Consider the following 16,146-nt stretch of genomic DNA (forward strand, 5'->3'; position numbering starts at 1 on the left):
CTGTACTGCTGTGCTTTTGGCCTATACTTGCAAAAAAATTAGCATAATGATAGGTCATACAGATTCTAGGGGTTTTTACACTTCTGGTTATGCAATTTGTATTGTCATTGTTTGTTATTGATTGTTTTGTCCAGACATTAAATTCCTTTATGCTGTGTTACTGGTTTTGATATTTCTGTTGTCTTAAACCTGCTTAAGACTTGTGCCTCTTAAGTAGAATTCTTTTATTGCGGACAGTTGCACTATAAAGTTTGCCATTTTAAAATTAATATGTGTAACTTCATTGCTGTGATAGGAGTCCTAAAACCATATTTTAGAAGTCCAGCTTGTTTTTCTGAATTAACTGGTTCAGAGTTGCATAAAATTGTAGTGCCTTAAGGTATGAACTGTATCATTACCAGTGGTTCTTTAGAGATCTGTACAGACGTATCAAAAACAGCCCAAAACCTTTTTGTTGCAGCTGTACAATGCCTATGTAGAAACTCAGGATCAGTTGCATATGGAAAAGCTGGAGAATAAGAGACTCAATAAATATTTGGATGAAATAGTGCAGGAAGTAGAAGCCAAAGCCCCAATCTTAAAACGTCAGCGTGAAGAATTTGAGCATTCCCAAAAAGCTGTTGCAAGTTTGTCTGCAAAGCTTGAACAAGCTATGAAGGTCAGTATAAAATAAAAGAGCATGTATAGTTTTGGAAAAAAAAATTAATTTTCAAATCTTTAAACCTAACTGCTGTTGTAGTGTATGAAATGGATCTTTCAGTCAACTTTAATTATGGGAAAAGATGTGTTGGACTTCCTGGCTTGTGATTTCTGGAACTGTGCAAAGTATTTTGCAGAACCAATGTATCTTGTAGTTTTTTTGTAATGGTGATTTACAGTCTCTGGTTTTCTGAGGGAGTAGGTTCACTGTAAACAAAGTTCAGTGTTTATTTGGCGTAAAATTGGACTTCAGTGCTCCCGTCCCACTGGTTTTAAAGCATACGCCAATACAGCACAAAAGAACGTGGCTTTTGATTCCGGAACACCTGGAGTTTAATCTTGGGAGCATAACTTTAAGGAGCAATGTGGTTCCCCAGGCGTGTCTGCACAAGCTATTACCTCTCTGGAAAGGAATGTGTCCGGTTGAGATGTGATGTTTGCTCCTGTTGGTGTGCTTGCAGGAGATCCGTCGCCTGCAGGACAGCGCGGACCAAGCCAACAAATACGCCTCCTTCTTTGAGAGGGAGAGCCAGAGACTGGAAGCGCAAGTGAAGGATCTCTCCCAGCAGGTAGAAGAAATGTTGCTGTGGTTAAATGTGCTGTTTGCAATTGGTTTATTCATGTGCTGCTGCATTTCTGACGTTTACTTGGAAGTTGTGTTCAGCCACAGTCATGGAGACTTTGGTTGTCCAAAGTACCTTGGTGACTTTAAAGCTTCTCCTCAGGACAGCATGGTACTTCTGCATTCAAAAGTGGATTAAGTTTAGCTGGATAGAAGTGGTGCTGCTTTAGGATAATATCGTTAAGCGTCTGACATGGAAAACTCACTCATCTGTATCATTTCTTTGTTAGATTGGACTGTCCTGTGGTCTGTTCACAGAATGGAACAGTTTATGTACTTCTGATCTTGTTGCTTTTTGTCAAGCTATATTTTCCGTCATATTATTATCTTACAAGAATTTATCGATAGTAATTGTCTGCCCATTGTAGGGAAAACCCCTTAATTTCCAAGTCCTTTATTTCTAATATGTTGTTTTTCAGAGCAAACTTTAGAGTCTGTGCAGGCCTTACAGGAGGACTGTTCTCTTTCAGATCTGTGTGCTGTTAATGGAACTGGAAGAAGCCAGAGGCAACCACGTGATCCGTGATGAAGCAGTGAGCTCTGCTGACATCAGCAGCTCTTCTGAAGTGATCACTCAACACCTGGTCTCCTACAGAAATATCCAAGAGCTTCAGCAGCAGAATCAGCGTCTCCTGGTGGCTCTTCGGGAGCTGGGGGAGGCAAGAGAAAAAGAGGAGCAAGAAACGACATCATCTAAGTAGGTCACCCCTTCATTTTCATTAACTTTGTACGAAGTAGTAACAGGGATTCATTCAAGCATTGTTCAGTTTTTCACTTCTGATTGTTATTAATTGTGTGCAGCAGCTATGTAACTCATAAAAGCAGTTCTTATTAAGCTACAGGACCTTCAGGTTTATATTAAAATGGCTTTATAGCTTTATATCTTATAATAGGTCCTGTCATCAAAACCTGAAGTAAAAATAATTGTCAGACTTCTTGTGACTGATTTCATACAACAGAGCTGCTTTTCAAAAAGATAAGTTTTCATTCCTGTTAGCTGAACAAAAACCTGCATGTGTGCATATCTAAATCACTACTGTGAAGGACACAGGTAATGGAATTCTCTGTGAAGGGTTCTCAGTCTGACTCTCTGCTCATGCTACTGACATTCTGGAAGTTATTCATGTGAATAGAATTCTGCTGTTCAAGGAAGAGGCCTGCTTTCTTTTTCATCTACACATGGCAGCCCAAAGGCCTGTCTCCTAGAACTTCAGAGGATTCTGTCATAGGTTCACAGAGTTACTAAGTTTGGGAAAGATGTCCAGGATCGAATCCAAGCTGTGCCCAGAGCACTGAGAGCCACGTCCAGGCCTTCCTTGGACACCTCCAGGGACTCCAACACCTCCCTGGGCAGCCCCTTCCAATGCTTAACACCCCCTTCTGTGAAAAAATTCTTCCTGATGTCCAACTGGCACAGCCTGAGGCAGTTTCCTCTCATCCTGTCCCTTGTTCCCAGCGAGCAGAGCCTGACCTCCCCTGGCTGCCCCCTCCTGTCAGGGAGTTGTGCAGAGCCAGAAAGTCCCCCCTGAACCTCCTTTTCTCCAGGCTGAGCCCCTTTCCCAGCTTCCTCAGCCACTCCTGGTGCTCCAGCCCCTTCCCCAGCTCTGTTCCCTTTCCTGGACACGCTCCAGCCCCTCACTGTCCTTCTAGAAGGAAGGGGCCTGGAGCACCTGGATGTGCCTCTGTGATGTTGCTGAAGGCAGCTGTTGTTGTTTCAGGATCTCAGAGCTCCAGAGCCAGCTGGATGAGGCTCTCAGTGAGCTGCAGCAGCTGCGGGAGTCGCGGCAGCGCCAGCTACAGCTCGTGGAGTCCATCGTCCGCCAGCGGGACATGTACCGCATCCTGCTCACCCAGACCACGGGGGCCATCATTCCTCTGCAAGGTACCCAGGCTGCAGGAGCTGTTAATATCTGCTGCGGCAAGCAGAAGTGTTGCTTTAAAACCCCCTTTACCTTTTTGTAGCTTCAGGTACGTTACCAGAGGAGATCTGTCTTACATCTACTCCAAAGCGCCCGAATTTACCTCAGTCCATGGCGACTCCTGCTCCAGTGTCCATGAGTGAGTCCGTGGAGACTGTGGAGGCCAAGGCTGCTCTTAAGCAGGTACATTTTTCAGCAGACACTGCACAAAGCTGTCCCTATTTCTTTTTACACTTGGTAAGCACTTTTATGTCTGTTCTTTGTTGCAGTTGCAGGAAGTTTTTGAGAACTATAAAAAAGAAAAGGCAGAGAACGACAAGCTGCTGAATGAACAGAATGAAAAGCTTCAGCAGCAGGTCACAGACTTGAGGTCACAAAATGCCAAGATATCCACACAGCTGGAATTTGCCTCCAAACGGTAATTCAGCTATGTAATATCATTGCCTTACATGTTCTCTGGCTGCTTGATATTGTTTGCTCAGTTAAACATTGATACTGTCAATTCTGTGTAAGAACATGAAGAAAATAGTGCAGGTGGGATCAAGAATGGAAGCTGCAGTTGAGTGAGGCACGTATGTGCAAACTGAAGCATTAAACCATGAAACACACAGCTTTGTGCATGCCCCTGGTGAGCTGGACAGTGCAATGTGGCAGACTGGCTTTCCTGTGTTCCCTGGAAGGTACGAGATGCTGCAGGACAATGTGGAAGCCTATCGCCGGGAAATCACCTCCCTGCACGAGAGAACCCAGAAGCTCACAGCAACCACTCAGAAGCAGGAGCAGATCATTAACACCATGACTCAGGACCTGAGGGGAGCAAACGAAAAACTGGCAGTGGCTGAGGTCAGTAACAGTGTGTGGCACTGTGGGGTATCCCAAGGTAGCACGAGAGTTTTCCTTATGAGTATCCTGAAATGTCTCAAGTGAAGAGTGGAGACGTAACAACATTCCAAGGTGTTTCAGTTTGCAGGGAGAGCGGAATGTCCAGTAGTGCTGTTCTTACTGTTCTTGGTTCAATTCACATGGATTTTAAAATAATACTAAATTTAAGGGTTGGACTTGGGATTGGCAACAAAGTTCTTATTATTTGCTGTCTTAAAGGTGAGAGTAGAAAACTTGAAAAAAGAGAAGGATATCCTGAAGATGTCAGACATGCGTCTGACACAGCAACGTGACTCTCTGCTGGTTGAACAAAGAGGACAGAACTTGCTGCTCACAAATTTGAGAACAATTCAGGTATGTGGTGCTATTCTTATGCCCGGGTTGGGTCTGTCTGTCAGGCTTTTCTATAAATACCCATGCAAATCAAATAAAAGAGTCATGGTCTCGACTGGGATTTTTATGTGGTTACAAGTCAATGTGACATAAAATACTTCAGCAACTTGTTTCAGCAAGTTTGGGATTCCTGTCCTACATTACGATACTCTGTTATTTACCTGGGCAATGTCCTGAGATTTCTGAGTTGATGAGAAAGGTTTTCACAATGAAATGGTAACAACACACATGAAACAAAGTGAAAGGAAAGAATTTGTAATGTTAATTTTTATGATAGCAAAATTTACCAGTGCCTGCCTTGGTAGTTTATTTTGCTGTTATGTTATATTTACTTTTCTACATTTATCTAATTTATTATAAGGTATATTGACACTTAGAGTGTATTTAAGGATGCCTATTTTATCATGTGACTGACTTCTATTTCTCTAGTAGATCTTTTGGAGGTTTTTAAATCCATAGCATTTAGACTGGATAATAGATTTTCTTCTAATAATATCTGTTGTATCAACATTATTAAAAAAAACTTCAAAGCTTAGTCAAACATTTGAAGTGTTACTTTTCATCATTTTCTGTATCTGCCTATTCTTTAATTTTTTTTTTGATGGGAGAAGTATTGTGACAACTTTGTATGAAGCGCTGCAGCAATTCAGAAGAAAATTACTGAGGTGTGTTGTCAGCAAAGTGCATTGTGCTCTTTTCTCAGGGAATACTGGAGCGATCTGAGACAGAAACAAAGCAGAGACTCAATAATCAGATAGAAAAGCTGGAGCGTGAGATATCTCAGCTGGAGAAGAAACTGGAAAGTGAGGTGGAACAAAGGCATTCCCTTACCAAGAATCAAGAGGTGAGTGGAAACTGCTGCACTCGTTTGGAGGAAAACAAAGCCCCAGGTGCTTCTGCCAGAGTGCAGTGTGCTCTTCTCCATACCTGACATGCATGCAGAACCGCGCTCGGCCCCTGTGCCATTTGGGAATCATTGCAAGCTGGAGAACCTTGTGCTTGCAGGTTCATATCCTGGACCTGAAGAGGCAGCTGGAGACGGAGACCAACCGTCACATCAACACAAAGGAGCTCCTGAAGAACACCCAGAAGGAAAACGCCATGCTGAAACAGCAGCTGAACAACACTGAGGCCCAGCTCACATCCCAGTCCTCACAGAGGCCTCCAGGGAAGGGTAAAATCTTCCTCCACAGTTAATTTCTCTTTATTCTAAGCGTTACCATCTGCAAAATGGTAAAATTCACAGTCCATAATAGTTAGAATTGGGACAACAGTACACTAAATAATAAACCTCTTTGTTACTGCAATCACATACTCAGACAAATGATAACCAGCGTGATTTGCTAATGTAAAATTCACATCCAAGCAGTCTTTGACAAAGGGGAAAAATAAAGGAAAGCTTCTTAAAGGATTCCTTTTATTTTTATTTGAAGGAGCTTACATGTATTAGGTTACATAGTTTTAAATAGTCAACAATGTTTATTGTAAGCCATTATTTTAGTGAGGGGTTACAGTTTTTATTTAGGGAAGCTTTGTGAAAATAATTGTTTTTATCGTGTTATTATCCTAATATTACTTCACTTTTCAAGAGAACAGTGGTTTTAAAACTAAGTTGAACTTCAGTTAATGAATGTGTTCTACTATTGCAGGTCAGCCTGGTACAAATGAAGATGTGGATGACCTTGTAAGTCGGCTGAGACAAGCTGAGGAACAAGTCAATGACCTGAGAGAGAGGCTCAAGACTAGTTCCAGTAATGTGGAGCAGTACAGGGCCATGGTTCTTAGCCTGGAAGAATCCCTCAATAAGGAAAAAGAAGTAAGTCGTTAATTACTCATTTTTATTTAATTGTTTGTTAGAGCAAAACTTCATTGCAGTTTGTGATTCTCCACAATTTCAGTGTTGTTGTTCTAAATTAGATGCTGAGAATACCTATTCTGGCTTTAAATTGTTAATAAAATTGCAGTTTTTTATCAGAATAATGTATTTAATGGGATAAAAAATGGATCTCATGATGGATTTTAATGAAGGTGACAGAGGAAGTTCGTACAACAGTTGAAGCTCGTCTGAAGGAGTCTTCGGAATATCAGGCACAGCTGGAAAAGAAGCTGATGGAGTCAGAAAAAGAGAAACAAGAACTGCAGGAGGAGAAGCGTAAAGCTGTGGAGAACATGGAACAACAGGTATGTACTGACCCCCACCTTAGACCCCCTGGTAGAGAGTCCCCAGGAATGGCCTTTCACAAAGCTTCCTCAGCTTCACTTGGGTTTCATAGTACAGCAGTGCCCTGAACCAGATCTTTCAGAGTGTACACAGGGTACCTGAATTTGTGAGAGGTTTCCAAACTTGGGCAGTACATTAAGAGTGTCACTTCAGTGGAGTGATTGTGTTTTTAAAGGTGTCACTCTCAGTGTGAGCTTTGAGCAGGAAAACATAAGTAACAGCCTTTGTGAGAGGTTTCAGAAGGATACAAAATGACTGTAACTAGAATTACTGCAGGTCCAACTCTGAAAGTAAAGGATTATATTTTTACTGGGAAAGAGCTCTGTATATTAATAAGTCAAAATATAGAAAGTATTTGTCTCTTCTAATACTAATTTTAATCTATAAATAATAATCACCATTATGAATGACTGTGTTCAGTACTCTGCCAAATACTTTGCCACTTAGTCCTGTGTTTGTCCTTACTTTGTTTTTGTTGTTCCCCTGTCACTGCAGCTTTCAGAACTGAAGAAGAGTCTGTCAGCTGTGCAGTCAGAAGTTCAGGAAGCTCTTCAGAGAGCCAGCACAGCTCTGAATAATGAACAACAGGCCAGGAGGGACTGCCAGGAACAGGTATGTTTGTGGTGTTTGCCTGTTTTAGCCAGGGACAGCAAAATTCGTGTTAACTTTCAGCTGAACTCTAAGCTGTTACTCAGGGACGTCTGGAGGCAGGAAAAGTGCTGGGAGAGCACATTCTCTATTTTGGGAGCAGCTGCTTATCGAATGCAATAGATTTCTGTCTCTAAGGTCCATTTCATTATGTAAAAAGATTTGTTTGGGACTGTAATTAGCTGGTTTTAATTAATTGCTGCCTCCGTGTCCTGAAGAGAGAGCAGAAAATGTTCCCCCTAAGACAATGGGGAAAGTATTTTTCTAACCCAAAACATAATTGTCATCTTTTGCAGCTGTGGGGCAATGTGATATTTAGCAGCAGCGGATAAGATTATTGCCTTGTTTTTTAAAGGGAATTTACTTTTCTGCAGATGAGAATTTCAGCAGCACTAATCGGTGTCAAGGATGTTGAAAAACTTCTGGCTGTTTAATCCAACCCCAAATATAGTAGATGAGCATTTCCATGTTTCCTGTCCTTGAGAATAGCAGAGGTTTTGAACAGTGGTTTTCTTTTTGCTTTGTGGTCACTGATTTTGTCTCTTTGTACATGTCAAACGTACAAAGTAAGGGTAGCAGAGTTTATTTATTCTGGTTTTGTGCAGGCAATGATGGCTTCTGAAGCTCAGAACAAATATGAGCGGGAATTGATGCTTCATGCTGCTGATGTGGAGGCACTACAGGCCATCAAAGAACAAGTCGCCAAGAACGCAGCGGTGAGGCAGCAGCTGGAGGAGGCCGCTCGGAAAGTGGAGTCTGAGCTCTTGGAATCCAAAGCCTCTTGGGAAGAGAGAGAGAGAATGATCAAGGTGTGATGAGCTTTGCTGTGTCAGTGGGTTTTTTCAGTTAATAGAAGTTCAGCCACAGAAATCACAGTCCATGAATGATTTTGTTGTAGGATGAGGCTTCAAAACTTGCATCCCGCTGTGAGGATCTGGAAAAACAAAATCGATTATTACATGAGCAGCTGGAGAGCATGAGCAATAAGATGGTGACTTCCATGAAAGAAGCCATCCCAACTGCAGCAAATGTTTCTCTTAGTGAGGAAGGCAAATCCCAGGAACAAATCTTGGAGATTCTTAGGTAACCTTAGCTCTGGGTTCCTTCTCCTGGGGGTTATAAATTAGATTTGAGCTTAAATAGTTCTGTATTACTTCATACTTGAAGGATAATATTAAAAATTCAAGTGCTTTTTTGCTAGGTAGGAGGTGGTTGCACTACATGAGAACATTTTCCTGGTGTGATGTGGTGTTGAACTCCTCCCTGCAGGTTTATCCGTCGGGAGAAGGAGATTGCTGAGACGAGGTTCGAGGTGGCGCAGGTGGAGAGCCTGCGGTACCGCCAGAGAGTGGAGCACCTGGAGAGGGAGCTCCAGGAGCTGCAGGACAGCCTCAATGCTGAGAGGGAGAAGGTGCAGGTATGGCTGGGGGTTAGTGCTTGTGATTTCAATGAGTACAGGGCTGTTCGGGGGCTGCCTGTGCCCAGAAATGAATTTTTAAAAGAATTTGGGGGTTTTTAGACTGGGATTCCTTATAACAAAATGGAGTGTCTTGTTCTGAGTCTTGTGAGAAAGCGTGGCAATTCCGGAATCTCATAATTAGGGAGAAGATCATTTATCTTTTTTCCCCCCCCATCTCCTGCTTCTTAAGTCGTATTTACTTGTTTTGAATGTACATGTGAGATAACAAATGCCGTGATAGCTTCCCAAGGTGGCGTTATACCAGATCCAGGTGGAGTAGATGTGCACGTGCAAGCAAAACAAATGACTGAGTTGAATCTTTCCACAGGTAACAGCAAAAACTATTGCACAGCATGAAGAATTGATGAAGAAAACTGAGACCATGAACATACTCATAGAAACCAACAAGATGTTAAGGGAGGAGAAGGAGAGGCTGGAGCAAGAGCTACAGCAGATACAAGCAAAGGTTAGTACTGAGCTTCACATAAACCTGTCAGATATTCAGTGTATGAGTTAAATGTCTGGATATACCATTGCTAGTTATGGTAAATACATGATTTAGATTTTAATTATTCCTTGAAGTCATACACTAGTGAGGAAACTTTCTAGTTTGAATTTTAAAAGACATTGGAAAGCTTGAAGTTCAGTTCCATTTATGTGAACCTGAAAGTCAGTGTTTATCCGTGGCTAGAGGTATAGCAGGAACAGGGATATTATCAGCAATTAAACTAAAAATGGCACAAGAATACATACAAAACAGACCACAGCTTTATTAAGGGTTTAAAAGGGAGATGGTGCTTATTTTAATGGAATCCAGTGCCTTGGATTTTAACATTAATAATCTCTCCTGTACCAAAGTGAGAGTGAGCATCTAAGATTGGGAAGTTGTACCAGTATTTTTTTTCTCTGTAAGATCATCCCCTGCTGTTGTCCTTGTCCTTTTCTCTTCCTCTAGCTGACCACTGGAAGGCCGAGAGTTGGGAAATAAGCTCTGTCATGACTTTTTCCTGAGGGATTCCTTCCGTTTCCTGAGATGCAGAGTGTAAGCCCTTTCTTTGCTTTCCCAGGTACGCAAGCTCGAGGCAGACATCCTGCCCCTGCAAGAGTCGAATGCTGAGCTCAGTGAGAAGAGTGGGATGCTGCAGGCAGAGAAAAAGCTCTTGGAAGAGGATGTTAAACGCTGGAAAGCCCGGACTCAGGTGGGGGAATGCCTCCTTTCAAAGAACATTGTGTGGGAAAAAGGCCCCACCAGTCAAACAACTAAAAAAAAGTGCTACATTTCCTTATGCAGAATAAAAAACTAAGAAATACGTTTGAATGTTAAAGCTTTGTTCATGCAGCTTCAAAGTTGGCTATTCCATATCAAAATGCAAAAGCAGTGGCTCTAATTCAAAGAGATTTTCTGGCTATAACTGTGTAATCATTTTACAAAAATGCCCATTTTCTCCCTCTTTCAGCACTTACTGAGCCAGCAGAAGGACACCGATCTCGAAGAGTATCGAAAGCTGCTCTCCGAGAAGGAGGCAAATGCCAAGCGTGTCCAACAGATGAGTGAAGAAACAGGCAGGCTTAAAGCAGAAGTTGCCAGGTGTGGTATTAGTCAATTTGTAAAAGGTTTTGTGCAAAGCAAAAGATTCTAATTATAGCTGTATGTGGAAGTGTAATTTCTTGTCTCCATGTAACTGTGAAACCTTTGGTATTCTTTCAGTGGCTTGATAACAAGCAGGTAAGGTGAAATGAGAGATGTTTTGCAAGCTATTAGCTGCAATCATTCCAAAGTAATATATTGTAGAATGATTTCTGTTCTGTATTGCAAAATCCTAGAAAACATAATCCACTACAGATAATGCCTGTGATGTTGCATAAATGATATTGAAATGTAGATATGTTTTCAAGCATCTTGTTTGCATCTCCCTCTGATCTCTTGTCATTTAGAACTAATGCATCCTTGACTACAAGCCAGAACCTTGTTCAGAGCCTGAAGGATGAAGTAACTAAAATAAGAACAGAAAAGGACACTTTGCAGAAAGAACTGGATGCTAAAGTGGCCGACATACAGGAGAAAGTGAAAACTATAACACAGGTCAAGAAAATTGGTCGCAGGTACAAGACTCAGTATGAGGAGCTGAAAGCACAGCATGATAAGGTAGATAGAACTGAAATGGAGCATTCCTTAGAGTTCCGGGGTTTGCCCAGAACTTCTAAACTGGTCACTTGGCACACAAAAGCATCTTGCGAAAGTAATGACATTGTGATTAGATAGTCCCCTTCAGCCTGGTACCCCTTGATGCCTTTCAGATGGTTGCTGAAGCATCAACTCAGCCTTTGGCAGAACAACAAGAAGACCAAGTTTCTGCCCAGGAAGTACAAGAGCTAAAAGACACTCTCAGTCAAGCTGAAGTGAAGACAAAGAATTTGGAGACTCAGGTTGAAAGCTTACAAAAGGTAAGAACAGCGAGTAATTTTGGAGTACTGTTCTCCACTGCAGCCCTAAGTGTGTAACAGTGAATGACACTGACCGTGCCTTAATTACGCCTCCCCTGATGGGGGAGAGTTTTAGAGTCTTTGCCAGGAGTCCGAGAGATGAACGGGACTTTCAGCCTTCTCTGCTTTCAGATAGTTGTTTATTAAGTCTTATCAGAGAAACAGAGAGCCACTTAACGTGACCCAGACATAGCACAGAGCAGAGAATGCAGGAGAATGCCAAATTATCAAGATTACACAGCCTTTTTAAAGGTAAATCAACCAATGGTCACTAAAAGCATACATTATTTTTACTTTTCCACCAATGTATAATAATCATCTAGTCACGTAGACAGGAACTGTGGAATTCTTTATCCAATCATCCCAAACTACTTCTACTGCAGAATATGGAGCAGTAGAAGAAGACGGTCTGGAGAACAACAATCCTCCATTTTGATGTTTTTTGCTTTTATCTATTTACTATATTAACAAACCCAAATCCTCTCAATTTTTCACCCTGTGACAATCTTACCTAGTATTCTATAACCTAGTTCACACCAGTGTAGATTCTAATTCTTCCCAGAGGGTAGGCAGTTTTCTCCAAGGACAAAGGTCAAAACCAGTGTTGTCCAGGGGGGTAGAACCCTTCAAAACAGGCAGAGAAATATTCTCTGCATTCTGGGTTCCTACAAGTGAAGAATGGGAGGGTGTTTTAATGCATGTCACAGAAATATGGGAAGTGGCCTCTACGTTCTTGGGAAAGAGGGATCTTAAGCCTTCTTTAAATCCTGTGTCTAGTGTGTCTCACATTATTTCCTGGAATAAGTGGGAAGAGAATGCTGTTCTTCAGCTCTTGCGTTCAGAGAGGACTGAACTCCTGTTGTTGATAAGAAGCCTTTTAACCCTAATCCAGTGGCCAGCTAATACCAGCTCCTTGGAACTTGGGCTCTGTATTTGCCAGAGTTGTTGGTTGTGGCCAACAATTGCAATCTTTCTCTCTCCCTAGACAGTAACAGAAAAGGAAACTGAAGTTAGAAATCTCCAGGAGCAGATAATGCAGCTACAGGCAGAACTGGCCCGTTTCCATCAAGATCTACAAGAGAAGACTACTCAAGAAGAGCAGCTCAGGCAACAGATCACCGAGAAGGAGGAGAAAACTAGGAAGACCTTGCTTGCAGCCAAGCAGAAAATTGCACAGTTAGCTGGTATTATAATTGTTTTTTCTGTCCTTAGAGATTTTTGATTATTTCTATGGAAAAACCTTTAGACAAGATGCTTGCGAAATATGGCCTGCTTCATATTTTACTGAAAAGTGTTTTCTAGGCTAGATGCTGCAGGAATTGTTCTAAAGTTTGAAATTGAATTCCTCCAGGGATGCTAGAGGTACATAACTAGCTGTGTACACTGGACATAGAAAAAGTTTTGCTTACTTTTGGCCAGCCAACATGATAACCCCCATTTTTGATCCTTCTGTTGATTAGAGCAGATTGGCCCTAGTAACAGCTTGGGTAATTCTCCCCTTCCCGAAATGTACAGGTGCAAAACACATTGTCTCCTCTGATTTAAATGTCACTGAGAGGAATGATGGTGTAAGAGCTTGCAGAAAACATCCTGTTCTTTTGGGACTACTTGTTTAAGTTTTTTATTTATCTATATTTATTATATATTTTTCTACCTTTGGTTTCTTTTTTTTTAATTGCAATTAAATAGAAAAATGGCATAATTGCCTCCCAGATTTCCTCTTGTAGCTTAACATTTTTAGGATTTCAGAACACTTCAGTGACCTGGTAAAACACCCAGGCATTCAGTGTGCAGATTCAGCGAGGCTGAACCCTATCCTGTTCCACCAGGTACTAAGGAACAGCTCACAAAGGAAAATGAGGAGTGGAAGCAGAAGAGCAGCTCCTTGGAGGAGCAGAAGACGGAGCTGGAGGTGCGGATGAGCGCCCTGAAGTCCCAGTACGAGGGGCGGATCTGCCGCCTGGAGAGGGAGCTCCGGGAGCAGCAGGAGCGGCACCACGAGCAGCGGGACGAGCCCCCCGAGTCCACAAACAAGGTACAAAAAGTCCTGACAGGCAGCCCTGGGACAGCAGCCAGGCCACCAGTGCCTAGCCTGGACTCAGGTGCCACCGTGCCCTGCTCTTGGAAATACACAGGCTGGTGTCTCGGTTTTGAAAGACAGGTGTCTGCTAAGGAAGGCAGAGGCCCCCCTTGAAGTGGCAGATATAACCCCTTTTCCCTCCAAGTTATTATATTTTGAAATCAAGGGCCTTTAGGCAAAGATGTGGGAAATAGGAATAACAGTTCTTTACTCTCTCTATATATATATGTATATAACCAGTCAAACAAAACAACAATAACTATGGCAGTAACAGCAATCACAAACCCAGTCCCAGCCTTCTCGGCTGTCAGGCCCTTTCCCCTCGGGTGCAGTTCCGCTCGCAGCCGGCAGGGGCGCTGGCGGCTCCCGGTGAGCAGGGCAGGTGCGATGGTTCCCCCGCGGCTGCAGGGGGCGCTCCGGAGCGAGCTCGGGGAGCACGCGGCACCGGTGCCCTGGGATCCCGGGAAGGGATGGCACAAAGGCTTCACAAACCCCTGGGCAGCCGATCCCGGGGTCTCAGGAACGGCAGGCTGGAACGGCAGGCTGGAACGGCAGGCTAGAACGGCAGGGACGAACGCCAATCCCGGGTGGCAGACGAGATGTATCCAGATGGGAAAACCCCACGGAGGCCCAGGCAGGCAGGGTGAGCAGGGCTACAGCGTAGCGAAAGGTCGAAGCAGCAGCGGGGCAGGGCAGCCACAGCTCGGCCTCCAGCAGGGCAGGGAAAGCGGCTTTTGGGGTCCCGGCGTTGTTTCCAGCAGGAAGAAAGAACGGCCGAAAGAAAGAAGCAGCAGCTCCTTTCTCTGCAGCTTCTCTCTCCGGACGCTCAGAGCGAACTGACCCCACACCCAGGTGTAGACAAAGGAGTAGCCAGGCCCGCCCCACCCCCCTTTTTGTCTTTCTTAAGTACAGCTATTTGTCCCCTAGCAACATGCATATGGGAGAAAATTCCTTTAACAGGAAAAAACTAAGACTAAACTAAAACCCCGACAGCTGGTTTCAGGAAGGGTTCAGAACTTAATTTAAATTCCCTGCCCTAATCAGAATTCCCAGTGCCAACAAGCAGGCAGTTCTGTCATTCGCTGTGAATCAGCCAAGGAGCTGTTCACACTCTGCCCTCTATCTTCTGTGTTTTACCGATGCATTCAGTATAACAGGTTCATGTCTCAAAGCTTCAGAAAATACCTGAGCAATTACGAAATTGTATTCCAGCCTTGGTATGGCTAGTATGATTTGGTTTGGGGAATTTGCCATAATTATGGAGTCTGCTCAGGTAAATGCCCAGCAAGCATTTCTCTCACAGACTTGTTAGCAAAGTGCTGAAGTGTTTTCCTTGTTGCCTGCTCTGTTTCATGTGTACATGACATGATCTTTCTGTTCCTTACCTAATAGGTCCCGGAACAGCAGAGGCAAATCTCACTCAAGTCTACTCCAGCTTCAGGTGAAAGAGGAATGTGAGTTCAAGGGCTTTGCAGAGTTTCTGTGGTTGATATTTCTTGGGTTTATCACAACTGGGAAGATACTGATTGACATAATACATTCCTCCTCAGCTACGTGTAATCAATAGAGCTTTTAAGCTGTAAACTGCCGTATTAACCACCAGGAACATGGTATCTGGGAAACATGGAAGATTTTTTAAAATGTTTTCAGACTTCAAGATTTTTGAAGTTGATTGTTAACTTTGATAATATAATTTTGATTGTTAACTAGCCTTTTTGGTTTTGGGAAGGATCTTCCTTGTGCAAGAATGAGAAATGGACTGAACAGATAACTCTAATGACAGATAAAATAGTCAAACGCCTAAGCTTTGAAATGGGAAATGTTGCTGTGAGTTGGGATAACAAACTCCCTCTCAGCTGTTAAAACTGCATCCTTTAGACAGCAAGGCTTTCAAAAATGTCTCCACAAATTTAGCTGCCCCTTGTCTCAGCCAAGAGATGCTGTTGCTCTGTATTGAGTGAATCAGTTTTGATGTAAGGTGTGTTACTCACTGTAATAAAAGTCCCAGCACAGCCAACAGTACGAACATTTTGATCTAGATTCCTACTTGATTACCTTGGAAGAAATCTGTCAGTCCTCCAAGATGGATAAAATGGTATTGATGGCATAGTATGTCTCTCTTCTTTCAGCTATAAAAAGTTTGGAAGACAATTCCTTATGCTGTTGTCAGGCTTTTAAATTTAAAAGCTTTAAAAAAGAGTTTCTGGCTATGAGAATATATTTGTTATTTTTAAAATCTGCTTTCTGTACCATGATGAAACCAATCTCCTGTTTTTCAGTGCCAGCACTTCAGATCCCCCAACAGCAAACATTAAACCAACTCCTGTTGTGTCAACTCCCAGTAAAGTGACTGCTGCTGCCATAGCTGGGAATAAGTCTACTCCAAGGGCCAGCATCCGTCCAATGGTGACTCCTGCCACAGTCACCAATCCCACCACTACCCCCACAGCCACAGTTATGCCAACAACACAGGTGGAGACTCAGGAAGGTGAGCTTTTGATTGTAGTACAAGGATCCTCAGTACTTAAAAGTGCTACCTTTGCCTTGAAATGGTGGTGGTAGTCAGTTTGGAAGGGCCTCCCGGTGTCATTGTCCCTGCATGTCTTGGAGTGTTGCGCTTGCATGACCGTTCTACTTGCAGCAAAGTTGGTGGTTCCTCAGCTGGAGATGTGCATAACATTAATTCATCTGCAAAACACTGCTTGTGCTTGTTGAGGGCAGCGTGAGAGGGAGAATGTG

General features: G+C 43.0%; 1 protein-coding gene across 6 annotated transcripts in view; it reads left to right on the forward strand.

The window, feature by feature from the left end:
• The window catches only part of TPR (translocated promoter region, nuclear basket protein), a 35,537-nt gene that overhangs the window by 8,623 nt on the left and 10,768 nt on the right, over window positions 1-16,146 (forward strand). For all 6 annotated transcript variants that reach the window (XM_032118821.1, XM_032118824.1, XM_032118825.1 and 3 more), the window contains exons 12-36: window positions 461-658; window positions 1,161-1,268; window positions 1,792-2,018; window positions 3,040-3,203; window positions 3,284-3,423; window positions 3,510-3,658; window positions 3,921-4,083; window positions 4,342-4,476; window positions 5,219-5,359; window positions 5,521-5,689; window positions 6,165-6,331; window positions 6,544-6,696; window positions 7,232-7,348; window positions 7,990-8,193; window positions 8,283-8,467; window positions 8,654-8,801; window positions 9,172-9,309; window positions 9,911-10,042; window positions 10,301-10,431; window positions 10,779-10,989; window positions 11,142-11,288; window positions 12,313-12,511; window positions 13,157-13,362; window positions 14,800-14,861; window positions 15,687-15,895. In XM_032118821.1, coding sequence (XP_031974712.1) covers window positions 461-658; window positions 1,161-1,268; window positions 1,792-2,018; window positions 3,040-3,203; window positions 3,284-3,423; window positions 3,510-3,658; window positions 3,921-4,083; window positions 4,342-4,476; window positions 5,219-5,359; window positions 5,521-5,689; window positions 6,165-6,331; window positions 6,544-6,696; window positions 7,232-7,348; window positions 7,990-8,193; window positions 8,283-8,467; window positions 8,654-8,801; window positions 9,172-9,309; window positions 9,911-10,042; window positions 10,301-10,431; window positions 10,779-10,989; window positions 11,142-11,288; window positions 12,313-12,511; window positions 13,157-13,362; window positions 14,800-14,861; window positions 15,687-15,895 — 4,003 coding nt within the window. The remainder of the gene's footprint in view (window positions 1-460; window positions 659-1,160; window positions 1,269-1,791; window positions 2,019-3,039; window positions 3,204-3,283; window positions 3,424-3,509; window positions 3,659-3,920; window positions 4,084-4,341; window positions 4,477-5,218; window positions 5,360-5,520; window positions 5,690-6,164; window positions 6,332-6,543; window positions 6,697-7,231; window positions 7,349-7,989; window positions 8,194-8,282; window positions 8,468-8,653; window positions 8,802-9,171; window positions 9,310-9,910; window positions 10,043-10,300; window positions 10,432-10,778; window positions 10,990-11,141; window positions 11,289-12,312; window positions 12,512-13,156; window positions 13,363-14,799; window positions 14,862-15,686; window positions 15,896-16,146) is intronic.

The sequence above is a fragment of the Corvus moneduloides genome, chromosome 9, assembly GCF_009650955.1.
Source record: "Corvus moneduloides isolate bCorMon1 chromosome 9, bCorMon1.pri, whole genome shotgun sequence".
NCBI lineage: Eukaryota > Metazoa > Chordata > Aves > Passeriformes > Corvidae > Corvus > Corvus moneduloides.